General features: G+C 45.8%; 2 protein-coding genes across 2 annotated transcripts in view; both read left to right on the top strand.

Annotated features, from left to right (window-relative positions):
• The window catches only part of LOC117436199 (forkhead box protein L2-like), a 33,558-nt gene extending 30,592 nt beyond the window's left edge, over positions 1 to 2,966 (top strand). The window contains exon 2 of the mRNA XM_034062916.1: positions 2,328 to 2,966. Coding sequence (XP_033918807.1) covers positions 2,328 to 2,966 — 639 coding nt within the window. The remainder of the gene's footprint in view (positions 1 to 2,327) is intronic.
• Positions 2,967 to 4,796: 1,830 nt separating this feature from the next.
• FOXP2 (forkhead box P2) overlaps positions 4,797 to 19,783 on the top strand; it is a 410,714-nt gene continuing 395,727 nt past the window's right edge. The window contains 1 exon segment of the mRNA NM_001281546.1: positions 4,797 to 4,881. The gene's annotated coding sequence lies outside the window, so the exon portion shown is untranslated.

Below are 19,783 nucleotides of genomic sequence, written 5' to 3' on the forward strand. Positions count from 1 at the left end.
GAAATTCACCAAAAGGTCTAGCAGTATTAAAACTTTCCTCATCTTTGCCTAAATAAGACTTTCATATATGCAAATAATGGATGGGAACCAGGACCCGAATTGTCAGCATGGTATATTCCTATATACCTGCCCACAAAACAGAAAAATTCAGGAAGATGTATAGGTCATCTTCATGTACAGATGCCAAATACAATGTCAAAAATTCTGACATGCTTTTCCAATACAGAAAGCAAATAAAAGATTTGCACAGTTTTTTACTTCCTATATCAAATAAATCAGACTGGCATGGTGTAATCCCTTTGTTTCTGCCAGTACTGCTCAGGGCAGGATTCATTACAAGTCAAGCAAGACAACTCAGAGCACCACACTTTTTATTTTCTCAAGCAACTCGTAATTATTTGGGACTTTTTAAATTTGGTTGTTGCTATAAAGTCTACTGAATAACTAAAAAATGGAATTACACTTGACTACACATATATAAAAAAGTCAGTGCAAACACTGAAAGCATCAGCAAATTTTTTGACACAAGTTTTTTACCAAATGTTCCTAAATCAGTAACTGGTTGTAATGGCCTAGTCGTTTCTCAAAGCTGAGAAAGTGCAGTGGGATTTATTTTCATGATGAATGTCAAATACCTTTAGAAAGGTTTTATTTTTATTTTTAGAAACCTTAGTTTTTAATGTTGATTGAGAGAGCTTAGTTGGTTATGAGAGGTTAGTTGACTATGGAGGAAGTAGAAAATTTATTTTCTTTTCAGAATAACATGAAAATAACGTGGTGGTCAAAGGAATGCTGTGTGCAGGATATCCCACATTTTATGAGATAGCCTGGAAAGTGGACATAGAGCTTCAGAAGAAACGAGTTTCTCTCTTTTGACATGTCAACAAGCTCAAAGTGGAACTTCCCTTCTGAGTATCAACAGCTACTGGTAGGATATAGGAAAGGGAATTTCTCTGGGGGAGGAATCAGATTGGGAAATAGGATTTGTATGAGAGCGTTGTATGAGAACTGCCACCTTCACCTCACATTATTAGTGGGAAATGCCTAGTGCTAATTACAGTATAAGGACTGTGAGCACATGTAAAACATCAGGCTGAAGAAAGGCAAAAAGCTGTGAAATTTCCACACTGGAAGAGAAACAACCTCGACTTGAAAAGTTGACTTTTAATGTTGAGCACTCCATGGAGCAACTCACTTGGATCAATACTTACTGTAACACGCCTGCCTTAAAATAACTGTGATAAAATAATGATAAACTTGATAGTTTTCACCATAGGCTTCTGTGAAGATCCCTGTGCGCCTGAGTAACAACTGGCCTCTGAAACACAGGGAACACCCCAAAGGAAACACTCCTTCCTTCTTGATCCTTCAGTACCTATAGCAAATTGGCATTTGCACTCCTTTTAAGTGAAGAATTTAGGAAAAGCTGAAGTCTGCTGCAGAGCTCTTATGTGGACAAAGCAGGCACAATGTTTACACCAGGGAATATGAAATTGTTTCATACTTCTGCTCTTGAAATCTTTAAGAGTAATCAAGGTTGCATTAGGACATCATAGCCTTCTTCCCAGATACCATTCCAAGGTATGTTTTCTATATATTCCTTCTCAGGATGCAGCATCGCGGAGGACAGGTATACAAAACGGAATGGCAGTGTTTCTAGGGCAAAAGAGCAAAAAGAAAAGTTGCCAGCTCTCATTAAGATTTATTATAGGTCTGAACTTTTGTAGTCCCGAAGCTTAACGACAGATGGTGGTGTAACTCCACCAATTTTTGCAACGTCTCCTTTCACTTTGATGTTGTAATACAGATTTCCCTCGGTTTGACTTCGGTTAAAACCAGCATTTTCTGCTCTTCCCGAAGTGTCTCGGGAGCTGTGTGTGGGAAGAGGGGGAACGAACCTGTTTAGAAGAGGAACCCGTTTGTTTTCCTGTTCGCTTTCTAAACAACCCTAATGGAAATGGCAGTGATAGACACCCAACGCTGCCAGCGGCATGGAGAAAACGCATTAAATTAATTAAAGGAAGACGGTTTCAAAGCGGTTTATTTCAAGCGAGAAATACAATTGTGTAGATGAAATCTCGAACCGTAAACAGGAACAAATAAAACACACTAGGCTTTTTCATTAGAAATCCCAGTTATATTTCACACCGTAATCGCCGTTGTAAAAGAAAAAAAAAGTCAGGAAAGTGCTTATTTGTCTAGCTTTAAATTTGTGTGGGACCAGCGAGCACCGCAGAGGCATTCAAACAGCTAAAGGCCGTGCGGTTCCCGGTGCGCTGTCGCCCCGGACAGAGATTCGCAGCATGCCCTCTGAACGGAGGGGTTAGTGGAACAAAGCGCAGCCCGCGCGAAGGGACAGGGCTAGCGGAGCTGAGGAAACTCGCGGCAGAGAAGGGGCCCTGCTCGACGGCGCCGGCCGGCAGCACAGCACAGCACAGCACAGCACGGCCCGGCCCGGCCCGGTCCGGCAGTGGCGGTGTGCCGCTCAACCAGCCCGTCCGGGGACGCCGCCGTCCGCTCGGCGCCCAGCGAAGCCGGGAGTAGCCGCACCGCTCCGCAGGTCCGGTGCCGCGGGCTCTGCTCCCAACAAGTGTGCGGCTCGGTGTGTTCCGCCGATACCGGCGTTCGGCCGCCCGCCGCGGACGGCTTCGGAAGTAGAGCCGCAGCTTCCCCCGGGGCACCCGTTCCCGACAGCCCACGCCAGCACTGGGGGTGAAACGGCAGCCGCCGTGCCGCGCAACTTGCGCCCCCGCGATGCTTCGCACCCCGGCCCGCGGAGCCCGTCGGCAGCCGGAGCCTGCGAGACCCGATTTCGTTTGAAAGCTGTCGGGGCCCAGCACGTTTCTCCCCCACTGCCCGGCCGGGCAGCGACCGCGGAGCCGCGGAGAGCGGCTGCCCGCGGAAACTCTGTCCCTCGCCGCCGCAGCCCCGAGGGGTGCGCGGTGCGTGTCGCCCGCAACCGTTGAGCTCGCAAAGCGGCGCGGGAGCGCGCAGCTCCCCGGGAACCCGTGCGGGGTCGGGCGGGGGAAGGGGGTGCGGAGACAAAAGAGTGGCGAGCAGCAAATAAATATGTTTTACGACCACCCATCGGCCGCGCTGAGAGCCTGCCCCGGCGGTGAACTTTCACCTCGCGAACCCGGCCGCGCCCCATTGGCTGCCCGCGCCCCGCCACCGCCCCGCACGGGCCCCGCCACCGCCCCGGCCCCCGGCCAGGCCCCGGCCCCGCCGCGCACCCTTCCGCCTGCTCACGGCGGCGGGGCCGGGGGCTGCTTGCGCCCGGGGAGCGCTGCGAGGGGGGCCCCGCAGAGTTGCCAGAGTTGCGGCGGCTCCGCCTCCGCAGTTGCGGCTCCCCCCACCCCACCCGGTGCCGAGCGGTTGGTGGTGCCCGCGCCGGGGATCGCCGGCGGCCCCGGGCGGGAGCGGCGCCGAGGCGAGCGGGCAGGCTCCCGCCGAGCACCGGGCGGCAAAGTTTGCGGGGGTTTTCATTTAACAACCGCGGTGCCGGTTAACCCGACTGACGGCTGCTTTGGTCCTGGTCCCCGGCGAGCACCGGGCGGCTCTCCCGTCCCATCCCATCCCGTCCCGTCACACGCCAGGAGCGCGGGGCCGGTGTCTCCTTGCCGCGCTCGGGTGGGCCCAGGGACAACGAACCTCGCGCTCCGCTCGCGAGCAGCGCGTGCAGCCTCCGCGCTCGCGCGAGTCCTTTCTCTCTGAAGCACCCCCGGTACCGTGCGGCCGCGATCCGCGGCGGGTACGGGTGAGGACGGCACCGGCCTGTGCCCCTCTGCCTGCCGTGCCAGGGCTCCTCCCTATCCCGCTCCCTCACTCGGGTATCATCGTAAAATGTTTCTCCATGGGGAAGCGGCAGCTTCGGACACGCGGAGAGCTGCGGGTCCCCACTGCTGGCGGACTCCTGTGGGGCTCCTGCACCTTGCTCCGAAATGGCCCGGGGGGGAGAAAGAGGAAGAAAGTTTGCGGTCCCACGCGTCTCCCTGGCAAAGCTGCCGCCGGAGCCAGGCCCACCCGGCCACGCTGCCCCCCCCCCCCTCGTTCACGCGTGTCCCCCGCCTGCCTCCGCGCCAGGCCCGCGGCACCTCGGGGCTGCCAGCCCGGCACGGAGCTCGGCTTTGTTTTCCGCCCGTCTGCTAAACTCGCTGTGCCTAACGGGGCCGGGGCGCGGCGGGAGGGGCGCGACGGCGGCGAGGGGGTGGCCGCCGCCAGCAAACAACTTCTCCGACGGTGTGTTTGTTGACATAGCAGGTGAACCTGCTGCCCGCCGCGGCCCCGGCTCCAGGCTCCGGCGGGGACCGGCCGGGGGAGGCGCGGAGCGGCGCGGGCACGGCCCAGCGCGTCCCGCCGCACTTTTTTTTATTGTTGCCATCCCCCTCCGCTGCTCCCCCCGCCCCCCCGCGCGTTATTAGCACTTCTGTGCAGGCCACTGCGCGATCATGTGAGGGCTGCTGCTCACTCCCCTCTCCGAAGCAGCCGGTGTGTGCGGCGGCGGCGGGGTTTTCTTCCCTTCTTTTGCCCCCCCTTTTTTTTCGCATTCCCAACAAAACACATACACACAGCGGCGCACCCCGCACACTCCGCGCTCGGCCGGACCCGCACGCCGAGGCAGGGAGCGCGGCACCGCACCGGCAGCCCCCCCCCCCCGCGAGGCAGCGCAAAGCAGCGCCGGGCGAGGCGCGAGGCACCAGCTCTCCGCGCGCGCGGAACGGCCCCGCGCGCCCGCCCGCCCCCCGCTCCCCCGGCCCCGCGCGTCCCGGCGGCGGCTCCGCCCGCAGAGACTTTGCATGTGCGCGCGGCGGCGCGCGGCTCCGGTCGCCCTTTTCTCTCGGTGTCAGCTCGCTGGGACGCCCTGCTCGGTGTCTCCTCCCGGTAAGTGCTATTCCCCCCCCCCCCCCCCCCCGGTGTGACTCTTGCTGCTTCCACCCGCTCCCCCCCTGCCGCCGCCGCCGCTCACTGACTTGCTGCCGCCTCGGGAAAGTTTGGCCGCGGCCGGCGCGGCCGCGGGAGTGACATGTGTCAGGTCTGCCGGCGCCCGGGGGCACGGCTCCCAGAACTGCACCGCGGGCGGGGACCCGGGACCGCCTGTGTCCCGGCTGGAGTTCATGCTGCTCCTGCCCAGCCCCGCGTACCGGGCCGGCCGGGGGAGCGGGGCGGTGGCGGCTCACCCAAAGCTGCGGGGCGCCCAAGGCTGGCAGCGCGGGAGCCACCCTCCCGGCGCGCAGGGCCGCGGAACCCGCGCCCCCCCCCCCCCCGAGTAATTGAAAACAAACAACCTGTAGCCTCGCCGTACGGGTACAGAAGTGCGAGGCGGGGAGGGCTCTGGGCCGGGCTTCTGAGGGAACGTGTGCCGGGGAGGCTCGGACGTCCGCGCCTCGCCTCCCCCGTTGTGGGGTTTTTTTGCCTTTCTTTTTCCTCTTTTTATGTTTTTGGGATTTTTTTTTCCTCTTTTCCCCGAGACCTCCCGAGCAGACAGCCCGGGTGAAGAAACGTGTCACGTTTCTCTTTGTGTGCTGCCTGCCTGCCGAGGGAGCGGCGCACCCCGGCCCCCGCCTCCCGCCCGCCCGCCCCGCGCAGGGGCCGCCGCTGCCGCTCGCACTCCGGCGGCCGGCCGCCCCCTCGGGGCTGAACCGGGGCGCCCCCGCTGGCGCGGGCGGAAACCGCAGGGGCGCGGGGTGCCCGCGGGGCATCCTGCCAGTGTGCGGGCTGACTTGCACCCTCCCAAAAGACAAATACAAGCCCAAACCCAATAATAATGAATAATGTCAGAGCTGTGGAGCTCCGGAGATGGCCACCGTGTCCAGTGTGCAGGGGCCTCCCCTTAAGTCGGTTCTCTAAATTCAAAAGACTGCAGGACTAGGAAAGTTTGGGAAGTTTAATTTTTAAGAGTGGGGAGAGACAGAGGCCCAGGGCTGTCGAGCACACTGGTGATGCTTTTCCATTCAGAAGCTGAGAGGGGAGGGAAGGACTAACATGAGTGCCTTGGGGCACGCAGACTGTGGAGCTTTCGGCCTCCCATAGCCTTCTGCAGAGACGTTTGCTGCCGATGAAGCTTGCGTAGGGAAAGTGAAGGTGAAGACAGTTCATTGAGGCGGTTTTGCTCCCTTCCCCGCAGCTGGGCTTGTGTCGGGTTCAGGGTCAGGTTTGGGAGTCTGCGGGCCCGTTTCCCTGCGCAGCCATGGCCGAGTTTGCTGGCCACATCCAGGGATGGAATTTCTGGCAGAGGTGTAAAGCCTGGGCTGTGTTCAGGCAGTGGGTACAGGCAGGAAAACATTCAGCTGAAACTTGTGAGAATTGTCCGGACAGAAAGCGGGCTGCCAGTGTGTGCTCTGGGGAAAAATAATCTCAACAGTAACACCCTCAGTTTCTAGTGTCATCGTCTGTGTGTAAGGAGTGCAGAGCTGCCGACGGAAGAACAGGCAGTAGTCTCCACCTGGGACTCTACTCTTAGAAAGCCCTGTTTATGTACTTTCTCACAGAGAGAAACACGAAAGTTCCCCTTCCAAAGAGGATTTCCCCATGTCTCTTCCCTGCATAACAGCCCCTGTCTGAAACTTGCTCGAGGGAGCAGGAATCTGTCCGTTGACCTCAGTAAGAACGGCTCCATTGACTGTGTGGGCTTGGATCAGGCTCTTGGAAATTTCATTACAAATGTGGGACTGGGAAGTAGTGCACAGTGTCTGTGTACCCACGTTAGTCTGTGCGTGTAGAAGGGAACAAGTCAGAGACAAAGTTTTTAGAGATTCTCACATGTTTATTTTTTCCTCTCATGCTAGGTAATTTAAAACCATTAAGGAAAAACATTAGTGCTAGTAATACTACTCTGAAGAAAATATGATTAATTATTAAATCGGTTTCTCTAATGCTACACTAAACCCTTTTGAGTGAGATATAGTTTTTACTGTTTGAATTAGCATTTATTTTTAATTTAAGTTTTTTCCTGACTGTAATATTTGTTATATTAAATATAGATACTAAAAATGCCCCTATTCTGCAGTAATATGCTATTTTAATGTAATTCTTGCAAACAGGTAATGTAGCATTTTTGTATACTTAAATCATTCCTTTAACTATTCAGAATAGTAGATTACTAAACTGTTGCGGGAGAGGAAAGAGTATTTCAAGTACAGTGATTCCAAAACCCATACAATAACCTTCATGGGAATTGATGTGTCGCTTAGTGACATACAAAAAAATATGCAATTAGACATTATGATTTATTTTCTTAATATATAGCATCCAAAATGCACTGCTTCATGTGAGGCCTTGGTGGCATATGCTTTAACTGTAACCTTGCCAGGAAGCTTAAGCATAACCAATTGGATAAACATTTGGGTATTTCTTTGTTTTTAGTTTAACCTCAGTGATTCTTACTTTTGGTCACAAGATCTTTACTGCAGTGAAGTGTTTGCAATGTTTGAGGGAGGACAGAACCTGAATGATGTGTTGCTTTCTGTTTAGTGATGATTTGTGTAGAATTACCAAAGAGTCTATAGGTAACAACCAAACTAGGGTTTTTTGAGTGTGAGGAAGAGTAATAAAAGTAGTTCAAGTTCAGAACATTTTAACTGTTGAATACATGGTACTATTTTAAAGCTGCACCAGGGTTTGTACAAGTCAGGTGTTGAGTTTCATGCATTTTTGAGTGACTGTTTTTTTTTGTAATCATCTGTTGCTTATACATTTTTTAAATGCTTTCTGTAATAGACTGTGTCAGACTAGTATTTCAAGATTAAAGGTGTATTTGCTCAGAAACATTCCTGTTGGACTCCAGTGTATTTTTAGAAAAGTTCTTGTTGGACTCGAATGTATTTTAAAAAATGACAGTAGCACAAGCTTTTTATTATTATTTTTTTGTGTGTGTGTGTGCGTGGACTGATTTATGTGAGCTGGAATGAGCTTTTTATATTCTGAGGAATATACCTGATTCAGCATTGCATGCACAGGAGTTATTCAAGGCTAGTGGGCTGAAAACAATAGAAAACTTCTGAGATGTGAGCCGTGTTGTGGCAGTGTTTTGCTATGTGTCATTGAAAATGTCACTTAAGCACTTTGTTTTTCATCAGCAAAATGTGAGGGCTGGTGTTTATCTACCTTTCTGATAGAGTGATTAATTAATATTTCTTGAACACTGAGTACTCTTTTGTTCCGTTCCTATTTTTACCAGGTTTATTTTGGAGAAATTAAATTTTGATGGTGGCTGGAAAAGAGTGGTTCATGGGAGTCATCTTGTTTTTTCTTTGTGAGTCAGATCGTGAAGAGGTCACTTGCTCATAGGGATCGAAAATGATTTAGGACATAGGTCACTGAGAAGTACCCATGGAATGATTTTGACTGGAGAAAACTGCAAATCATGGTCAAACTGGAAAAAATGTTATCAACTTTGTTGCAAAATAATAATTTTTATTACACTGGAACTGATTGCTTGTTTAAATTTTGTGACAGTTAGTGGGTCTAGAAGTAATGCAAATTACCTATTCTTTTTTTCACAGCCACTGTAGCATAGCTCTTAACTAATCCTTGTTGGAAGAAATAGTTCTTTAGATTCCTGTTCCCTGTTCTGTTTTGACTTGAGATCTTTCCTGATTGTATGTGTAAATCAGTTGCATCAGTAAAACTGGGGAAAAAAAAGGATTGTAGAAAAGGTTAGCTGTAATAAGCTAGCCTCTTAAATAAAAATTAATCCTAACAGTCCAGTTATATAGTTCTTTGTTAGTTGTTTGGAGATTTTTTTTCCATGTTTGCCTCCTTCGTGAGTAAGAATGAGCATGCTTACCTTGTAACCACTTCCAAGGGTAGTTTTAAACTTAAATTTCAAAACTTCTAGACTGGCACAAAACCAAGGAGCAGTCCCACAAGTATCATTTAACACTGATCATCTTTTTTTCTCCTTTCCGAGGCTCTTAGTTCAATCACACTACTTTTTAAAACCTTCCAAGTTGTTTACAGCAAATTATAAGAGGCATCTATCCTTTGATGCAAGGTTTGCATCTGCTTTGGCTTTTCTGTCTCCGTCCCACCCTTCCCCCCCATTTCTTTTAGGTTTGTGTTTTAAGGGTAAGACCGTGTTTTATGCCAGAAAGCTGGATTTGAGAGTGCCAGCAATAGTTGGCCTATGCTGTCATCACTGAAGTAGCTGAAAATAATCTCTTTAATGAACGGTTGCTACAATGTTTATTGGTTCACCAAAGCGTGGTTTGGGATGGTGTTAGAAAGTGAAGTTTGAACTCTGACAAGTGAGTTATGTGTGGAATTGTGTTTCGTATCACGATTTCAGTTCCTGTTCTGAGAAAAATGGAATTAAAACGTTAAGCATGTTGTATTATACTATAAACTACCTTAAGTCTTTTCAGCAAATTGTAGAGGTTGTTGAGGAGGGGGAATAAGAACATTTGTAGGCTTAAGTTTTTATCCGTTTAGTTAGTTGTTTCTTCTTCCTGCAAATAGCAATTGCGTGTCTGTAGCTGGAAAGGGTTTCGCAGCAGTTTGTTTCTTATTTAAATGTGTGCGTTAGCCGGGCTGGCTGCTGAGGGAGAGCCAGTCCCCTTGGATACGGCGGCTCTGCTTTCGACGTGCCTCGAGCACTGCTGTATTTTCTGCTTGATAGTAGAGGGCTTCTGTGTGGCTGCAGGTAATGCAGATGACTTTCTGACTGATCAATCTACGCGAGGCAGACTGGTCTAAGGGACAGGCAGCACCTTCATTCAAGATGCAGAATGGACATTTTCTGCCTTGTCCCCTCTGCTCATGTCCCTGCTGCTGTATGATGGCCCTTGTGGGGTGTAAGGAGTGATTGACTGCAGCTCTCAGTCACAAAACCCAAGCCCTCATTGGGGTCCATAGGTTTTGGCTTACCTGTAAAGCTTACTTGCTTACCAAGAAGCTCTAATCTTCTCCCTTCTTTCCATGGGCAGCAGGAACTGAAAGCGAGTGGTGCGGTGTCTCTCTTTTGGAAAGTTTCCAGCCTCTTGATGATTGCAGGGTCCACAGAGATGCTGCAGGTCCTTTGCTCACTAAGCTGGTCCTTTAGACCTCTGCTGTGCATCAGACTATGGCTGTAAGTTACATCAAATCAGGTATTCTTATAAACTGCTGATCTCAGTCCCATTTCGGCTGTTCTGCCTCCAGGATGTTGTGAGTACGACTGAGATTCCAGAAGGCCTGTGCCAACCTTGTTCCTGGTGGAGATACTCTTTACAATTGGGCCCCAAATTGAAAATTCATTTGAAGAATGGCATTTTGAGGGTGGGTGATATAGTGGTATAACAGATACATGTATCTATATATGTGTATTTATCTGTATATAGGTAACTATATAACTAGAAAGTTGTTGGGTTTTTGTAAACACATTATTTCTTTGTATAAGTATTTACATTGTTATAAAAAATTTCCTGTATCTTTTAAGATTGATATTTTGTTGATGATCCTTTTAGGATAATTTGGTTTTTCTCTCAGAACATGATACATGTTTTGCAACTTAGGTCAGCATTTTTCTCCTAAGTAAACTTAAGTACCAATTTATTCCATTATTCAGCTTCCTATTTCAACCTAAACCAACATGATACATATTTTAAAAAAATAAAAATTCTATTTGATCTAATTTGAAATTATGTATTTGGCCTAATTTGACAAATCACATTTTTGTCACATATAGGTGTAAAACCAGTGTGATCTTGCTGGATGTTACCACTGTGATTTTTGTGATCTGCTTTGAGGGAAGGAAGGAAGGCAGGAGGATGGCTGTAAACGCTTAGTGTGTTACACTGCTTGTCTAGCAGGACCAAATCGGATAATTCAGTCTGCAAACTAAGGAAGTTGTATTTAGAGAAACAATATGAGTTGCCAAGTTATTTCAAGCATAATACTGTGCTAAGGATCTATCAGATGCTGATTTTGATTTTGCACAGGAGCAGCGAAGAAAATGTAAATAGGTGAATATCCCTGAACACCATTTAAATTTTGCCATTCTGTCAGTGCCAAGTGTTCTTGTGAAAAAAGTTACTCGCAATTATGTTGTTGATTTCTCCTTTCGTAAGTCTTACTACTGCTGCTGAGGAGGCACATTGTTCTGAAATTGTAACTCACCTAGTAAAGCAAGTGGTGGGTAGTGCCTGTGTAATATAACCTGTAGCTGATATTTAACTGCTTGGAAATTAGATCAGAAACTGTCAAGTTTCACCACGTACAAATAATGTAGAGGAAATTTTAAGGGTTAGCGGTGGGAAGCCACAAAGGGCTTTGGAAAGGAGAGGGACAACACAGAAACAATAGAGAGTTGGGGAGTGCTGTGGAAGGAGGCCAGAGAAAACATGTGGCTGGGCAGGAGCCAGGGAAGGCGCAGGCAGCACTGCCAGGAGGTGGGCAGCCGCTTGGAAAACAGGGGCTTGGGTTCGCAGGGGAAAGAGCAATGTGATTTTTATGTGGAGCCTGATATATGAAATGCGTTTTTTTCACCTTCACTTCATGTATGGTAAGAAATAATGAACTTGCCCACCGGTGTTACGCATGCGGTCAGGCACTGGTCTGGAAGGCACAGGAGTTACGTGAGTTTACACTGGCCGCAGCTGAGGCAGTAGTGTGCTGCAAGCTATTTTTTAAATACTAGATCTGGTTAATTCTAATGTGCATCTTTGGATACTTTTATTTGTTGTTACACTGAAAGTTGATTTTTCATTGCTGCAGATCAAAGTATCCTTTTCTTAGTGTGGCAGAGGAGGGACGGAGCTCTTCTGATGATAACGGGAAGAAAAGTGTATGGAAAACAGAAGCTAGTATTTTTCAGAGTCTAAAACACCATAATTGAAATATTTATGATTCAAGGCACTTCTCTGTGAGAGAAAACAGCCGGGATTGTGGTTTCATTACCTTACTTACAGTATTCTCATGACCTAAAAATGAAAACACAAAACCTAATGCAATCAGGTGTGCACAGACTGCGGAGATACTTGTATCTGGTGAACTCTTGTGCTTTCCACTTGTGTCACCATGTTTTTGTCTTTGTAGAAGAGTGCATTTAGTTCTGTAAGGAATAAATGACTATCCTGTGTACTGCACTGTCAGTGTAAGAGATGCGTCATACCAAAATTTTTTTTGATACATGGCAAAAATGATTCTTCATAGAAAATCAATTAATGGAATATATGGGTGCTAACACTGTAAAAATATTAGGATGGTACTTTGCTAAAGATGAAATGCCTTCATGCAGAGCTTCATTCAGACTCATTTGTTACCAACCTTGAATGCATTTAAATTACTTTTAATATTGTGGTGATGTCTGTAAACTGTTGTCGGTACACAGTAACTGTCAGTGTACACTGAAGAATATGTATGGGTAATAATTCAACAGATAACTGTATTGAACATATGGAAGAATTTTTGCATGGTGTTATAAATCTTTGCACATTCTTTTGCTTAAGAAAAGGAATTAAGTGCATCGTGACAGAAACTTCAACATATTTGGCATTTAATTCTGTTTTTAGTGACTGACGTCTTGTAAAAGTGTCAAAGGTATGTTTAGCATTGGATGTTGCGACCAATCCGTTCCTGGGCCTCTGTGTATTACTGACCAGGAAAGGGTATGACATATACCTCAAGCAACCAGAAATTTGTATCTTGTGAGTTGCAATATGTCAACCTTTTAAAACTGTTGAGGGTTTTGTGGGTGGTTTTTGTGTATGTGTTTTGTTTTGGGTTATGTTTTCTGTCTGGGAGCTGGGTCATGTTTTCAAGTCACAGTGAAGCCGGGAGTATGGTAAAACTGCCAGAACACTTTTCTATAGCTTCAGGACATTGCTAAGGTGAGGAAGTTGATGATTGCTCAGGTGTTGTTCCTGCGGAGCTGTGCAGCTTTGGGAGCAGGGGGTGTCCGTGGTTATGCCTGCACATGTGGCTGCACAATAGAGCAGGGCTGCTGTGTCCTTCCACAGCTTTCTGGGAATCTGGAAATGAAGCTTTGGACTTCAGAGGTAAAATGAGTATGTTGGGTGGATTTACTGCATCTCAGGATATGGGATGGAAAGCATCTTAAAAAAGACAGTAGTCAGTAAGGACAGAAACATTTAGTCTTTTGCTAAAACAGTGAAGGTGTTTTGAGGAATGTGATTCTCCTGGGCAGGAACCAGCTGTGTTGGAGAGTGAGTTTTACGATATAAAAAAGATATTTTAAAGGGTTGTGATGGGAAAACCCATCCTTTAAAGTCTTCTGTGAAGAAATGAGGGGAGGGTGCTTCCAGACCCAGGTTTGCGTTAATTTCCAGACTGAGTGTGGCTTGTGGAAAATGGTGTTTTCCTGTGTCCCAGCTGATGGTTGTCTCCTGGGGTGCTGTGGGGTCCAGAGGGGCTTGTACTGGCAATGAGATCTGGAGTGGTGAGTGATGTAATAACTCAATCCATTGGCAACAGCATTTCACCCAGCAGGACACTGTGCTCAGTCTGAGCTTCCCAGATCTTGTGGCATGCAGGTGCCCTTGTAGTGGCTTGACCTGTCTGAGACTTCAGGAAAGAACATGTTTGATAGGATGGCCATGGCCTTGTGTTGAAAAATCTGCCCCAGTACCTTCAGCTCTGATCCTGAATTTTATGTATCTGATGTGATGGCTCCATGTTTTGGCTTATGCACTGAGGTTCCTTGATGCTTTGGATGTGTTTGTATGTTCTTGTGAAAACAGGTTTCTGAGGTTGAGAAGTTAGCTACTCTTCAGAGCCACCTACTGAGGTAGGTGATGGACCACTTATGTGTATTTAAGCCAAATCCAGGTGTTTTCAGTTTTTCTTTCAGTATAGGTTCTCACACCATCTGTTTGTAGGCTCTAGGCAAGCCACTCCTAAATGAAAAACCCATATTCAAAGTGGTTTTTTAAACTGTATTTGAATAGTTTGAAGGGCTCACTTCCGTTTACTCAGTAAATGAATCTCAAAAAGTACAGCGGTAAGGTACATCATTGGTGAGAATGCAATGACACGAAAGACGTTCCTTAAAAGATGAACATAAATACTTGTTTTCAGTCAGTCGTGTCCAGCCTAATCAGCCAGGCATGACAGCCAGGCATGACATGTCTTGTGCTGTGGCTGCAGGGTGTTATGTGCCACATGATCAGTCCTAATATGCATATGCAGCAAGTGTGGCATTTCCCAGGGGCTTTGGGCTTGCTTTATATGCAACATACGAACACCAGTAATGTGCTATATGTTCCTTCAGAAGGGATATGGCTGTAGGTTGGACCTTGCTCTTGTTTCTTGAGACTCTTACTCCACCTTATTATTTGGTTGTCACATGAGAGGAGAGTTAGTGTAAAGTCTGAGAAAGGTGGCAGATAGAGCAAACTATGTGATACTTGAGCGGTCCTCCTGAGTTGCAGGCTGGGCACTTGTATTTTAAATTTCTGTGTGACTCAGTGGAAGAATACATTTATATTACTTGGTTATGAGTAGAAACGGAACCTGCTGTCCTGGACTTAACTGAAGTGCCATTTTAACTTACGTTTCAGTACCTGTCTTCAGTAGCTAGAATGAAATTTTAAGCTGAAACTATTAGCCTTCTTATACATAGGCACATGTACACTTTGTGAATCAATAGAGCTTATATCCAAACCTCTAATTATTCCTATGTATCATTTAAATATAGTATTATAAACAGGTTTCTGTACCCAGTGGCTGCCATTTGGGTCTTTCTTGTTAGAACTACATTATTGTCAGAATAGGGAAGACACCATGTTTTCAAGTCACTGTTAGGCATAGAATTCTGTTGCAAATTCTCTTACCAACATTTCCTTTAGCTGAATTTCTCTATCGAAGTCACAGATGAGTGGGAGCAGTATGTGACCACAGACTTAAAATACCTTTCTCATTGTCACCTGCAATATTACCATAATTGGAAATAAGGAGTCTGAAGTTGCACAATTTTTATGTTGCAATCCAAACTGACACAGTCTGGAATGCTTTGGTAGCAAAACAAGACATAGACCCAAGTTCGTGCTGCATGCATGGGAGGGGGTGAGCTGCTCTTCTTGGAGACCTCCTTCCATGGGGTGGTCCTCTGCATCTCTTTCTTCGCTGTGAGCTGGGGTGACCTTCCTGGTGGCAAGATGAGTGCTCAGAGCCTGGCTCATGGTGCGCATAGATGATGGTTTGGGTCAGGCTGCGAGGGTGGATGCTTTGCTAAGCTGGGGGGGCTGTGGTAAGAGATTGCTGTTTCTTTGAGGCCTGCTGGTTGGAATGGGCTCTTTCTCCTTTTCTTTTTACTCCTGACACTTAGGAGAGCCCTTTGTTGGGAGGAGTTGTTTTGGAAGAAACATTTCTAGTGTGTTTACTTCCTTCTGACAGATGGAAATAGTGAGTCACCATCCAGTGTCACCTCTACTGCTCAGATCGCTGTAGGCACAGTGAAACTAATGTTTTGCCTTGCTGCTGCTCGGGTAGCCTCTGCAACAGCTGATGAACCTGATCTATTACTCTTGGCCTTCACTGGCAAACCCAATACAGTATATTTGCCTGTGACTGACATGCTTAGATCTATGGCTGCAAGATACCTGGCCACCTCCTCCAGCCTTTACCTTTAGCATTGGCTTTAACCCCTCAGGGCTCAGCTGCTTGTGGCATTTAAAGCGTGGCAAGGAGGTTTATAGCAGGGATTTGACTCAGCAAGACTTGTGCTAACTCTTGCTGAAGATATGAAATACAATTTGTAGCTTATAATTGCTGCCTAATATGATCTTAGACCCTTACTTAAAATCCATTTAACTGATACTGTACTTTCTTTATAAGGTTATTATTGGGAGCTGACCTTTTCTTGTGTTGTGGTTAAATGTACAGTGTAATAGGGGTGTTTTTTAATGTGTTTAAGAGTTGGAAGATGTGTTAGAGGTAACCTTTATGCGGAGAGTTTTATATAGTTGTAGTAAGGAGACCGATATTAAAATCCTGAACAGTAGTACCATCTGAATGTAATTTGTTCTTATTGTGTTTTGTGTGTGCCTGCTAGGGGAAGATGGTACAGTATATTGAGGAAATCTGTTTTGTCCTCCAGTATCTTTCTTAGTGATAATTATTAGCCTAGTGCAAGTTACTGTCTCCAGAGAGTCTTTGTACTTTGATGCATACAAAAATACAAAAAGCATATTGGATACAATAGATAAATCACAATTCTTTCTTTCCTTACAGGTCAAGGAGAGCAACCTAACTCAAGAGTTTAGGCACAGGGATCACTAGTTTATAATGGATTTATAGATTGATTTTTCTCAATGGCAAATGTTTGCTCATACCTGTGGTGGTTAGTTCATCTGCTTTTGATTGCATTATAGAAATGTAGGTTTGTTTGGGGTTGTAGTTAAAATGAAGTATTTCTCCTGTGTTTAATTTTTGTTGATGCGATTGTTCCTTTTTAACCACGTTTCTAAGTATATGTGTAGAATTTGATGTCGATGGAAAGGATTTCAGAACTTGTCTCCCTGCACCCTTCTTGAAAATGCTTTAAAAAAGTGGTGAAGGCAATAGAACTTGATACCAGAAAATAGTTCAGGAAATAAAAAACCCAAACCCAACAGACTGCTTAAGCAGAGAAAGGTAAGATATGTTGCAAGTATGGACAGGCTTTGCTGGGATTTGCATTTTCTTTCCCCACTGTTAATGTAGAAAGTGCTTTTCCCACTGTTCAGCCCGTTTATTTTTCCTTTTTCCTTTTTTATTTTTCTCTTTCATTGCCCTTCCCGTTTGCCTCAAGGGGGCATTGTGGGTTGGAGAGGGGGAGCAGGCTTTGCCACGTGTCAGGCTATTTGCTTATAACAGAAAAAGTCTTGGGTTTTTTATGTTCTGTAAACTGCTGTCAGGGTGAACACATCAGTAGGGAGGCAGCGGGCAAGAATGGCCTTAAGAGAAACAAACATTTTTTATCTTAAGTAGATGGGGAAGGGAGCAGCAGTCACTGCCATGAGATTGAAATCAACTGGTTTTAACACTATGAAGAATGAGGATGTAGAAAAAGTGCCATCCTAAAATTTATAAGTATAGTTCTTGGCTCAGATGTAGACTTTTTGTGGAACTTTATGATAGAGTTGCTTAATCTCAGTGCAGTAAAGATAAATTCATTAATGGTTATGAGGTGTTGATATAATTAAATAGAGAATGCCAGTAAATTGCTTTCTGAAGCTCAATGGCTGTAAACTCTGATCTTCTAATTTAATCTATCTACTGCTTCCCATTCACTTGCTGAAAGGCTTTGGAGACTGAGAAATTAGCCCTACTCCAGGCACAGTAACTGCAAGAACTAAATTGAGTTCTCTAAAGGGAGATCCTTGCATGAGGACATTCCTCAATGTAAGTTAAGACTGGATGGACAAAGTAGAGCAGAAACAGGTTTTATAGTGCCTGTCATTTTCAGAGATTTTAATGTTTCTCACCGTCTACCTGGATTTATACCAGTTTGTGATAGCCCTGACACACAGAGGAAAAATTGAGAAGCTAATGACACAATGAAAGAGATACTGTCTAAATGAGAAGAATTAGTTAAGCCTGTGTCTTTTGGTGGTGTTGCAGTATTGCTCACATCTAGCTTTTTGGTTGGTATAAACAAATGTTATCATTCTCTCAGTAGGCAGTGCATTTTCCTTGTGAATTATGGGTGTACAGAAATTATTTCTGTGAGAAATCAGATAACCTCTGAAATCAGCCTTGCTCACAAAGGGTAGTTTAACTGCATGAGGAAAGTGTTCACTTTACACTTTTAGCCTGAGCTCTTAAGGATAGAAGTGTATGGGAAAATGCATTCTCTAGGAAAGTGCCAGTGATTTTTCTTGGTGGGTTGTTTTCTTTGTGCAGGGTGTTCCTCATCTAGCACACTGTTTTCTATTAGTTTGCTTAATACAAGGTATATCTGTAGTCTCACCCTACTGAAATGGAGTTGAGTCATGATGGTGGTGGGCAGTAAATACAACAGCACAGTTGGGCCTGGCAGAGGTGTTGGATTCAGTCTCTTTATCTCTAGTGTTTCACACACTTTATATGGGGAGTTAAGTGTGCTGTGACAGAGATTTCTTGAGGGAGGACCAGAACCTGTTCCTGTCCTCTGTGTCAGTGCATGTTACTGGTGAGGTCCATACTGGGTGGACTCCTGATGCACAGACATTTTTATGCTTCCCTTGCCATGGTCCTGGAGCAGCTGCAACCTTCCTCCCTGGTCTCTCCATCAGCCTGGTGTTTAGGGGACTCTTCTGGGATAAGTGTATGTAGATTACCTCTTCTCAGATTTAGGTACTCGCTGACTCAGGCTGGATTGCTTCCCATCGTGACCAAAACCTTTGATCCGTGACCACAGCTTGCAGTTTGGGGTTGGAATCTGTTTGGTTCACTCCTTGAACTGAGAAGTACAGGACTGCAGATGGCTCCAGACCACACGGCTCACAGTTGGGATGAAGATGTCTGTCCTGCACATAAACAAGACTGTGATGCCGGTACCTCATTTGCGACAGCATTTGCCATGCATTTGCTCATCTCAGCTAGGACAGCCCAGTTCAGTAAGATCACTGGGAAATAAGGAGTGTTAATGGAAAACGCAGGTGAAAACTAGTAAGCACCTTACATTGACAGACTACAGTTTTTCTTTTGGCCAGCTCATTAGACATAGATTTCAGAAGCCTAGTGGATTAGCTGAAGGGACATAAAGCCAACAGTATAAACCAGCTGCTCTGGGTTTTGCTGCAAATTAGTTCTTGGTCTTGTGCTTTGTGCAGTCTCCAAGGTACTGAGTAAGCCTCTTCCTCCTCTTATGGGAGTTTTGGGTTACTATTTTGGGTTTTATTTCAAGGTGAAGGTGCCATGCATATCTGGGGAGGGGACAGGAGAGAGAAGAAAAGGTAATTGATGATGTTGATTTGGAAAACAGTTCTTGTTGAATTAGCCCCCACATCATTGGTTTGCTTCAATTACAGAAAGAATGGGAATGGTTTCCTTAAAAACCTGCTGTGAGAGACCTGTCCTCAATTATAGCAATATAACATTGAAGGAAGTACTTCTTCGGCAACTGTAAACTTTGCTGAAGGCATGCATTTTTGTTGTTGGTGGAAAGAAGTTAAAAAAATACTCTAGCAACATGAATATATATAGTGAGTAACTGCATGAGCAGTGCTTCTGTCTTTGGGTTGCGATTTTAGCAGTTTGAAGTCTCTTAAAATTCAGTATACTTGAAATAAAAAAGCTGTTTCTGTGACCATTTGCAAAGTTTTAATTTGTTTTAAGCCCTGTTGTTGATCTAGAGCTTTTGCTAGTTTCAGGTTGATTAACTGCTTTTGCCACTTTTGTTTGCAGTTCAGTATAATCTCATGCAGACTATTGTTATTTTTTTTTAGTTTAATCTTCTGTTGATGGCTGTATGTTTGTACGGGATGTTAAATTTGACCACTAATAACTTAAGGATTTAAATAAACAAATAAATAAGATTCTAAACAATAACAAAAGGCTGCAAACTGAAACAAATGCTAAGCACTGCAAATTTATTTTGTGAAGCATAATTTCTGCACCTGCTCCAGACTCCATTGTGAAAGCTTCTGCTTTTATATGGTTTTATTTATTTCAAAAGAGAAAAAGATCATCCTGTTTCCATTCAGGTATCTTTATTTAAGGCAGATTTAATAGAAACAAGAATAATAGGCCTATCTCTTACATAGAATATTGTTAAAATGCATATGCCTTCCCTGATAATTACTGTTCATTAAGGCTTAGTGCTCTCTCTTTAAGAATTAACTCTCTGTTATCTTACCTGAAAAAATGGATGGGTGAATGTTTG

This window comes from Melopsittacus undulatus, chromosome 5 (genome assembly GCF_012275295.1).
Source record: "Melopsittacus undulatus isolate bMelUnd1 chromosome 5, bMelUnd1.mat.Z, whole genome shotgun sequence".
In the NCBI taxonomy this organism is placed as follows: Eukaryota; Metazoa; Chordata; class Aves; order Psittaciformes; family Psittaculidae; genus Melopsittacus; species Melopsittacus undulatus.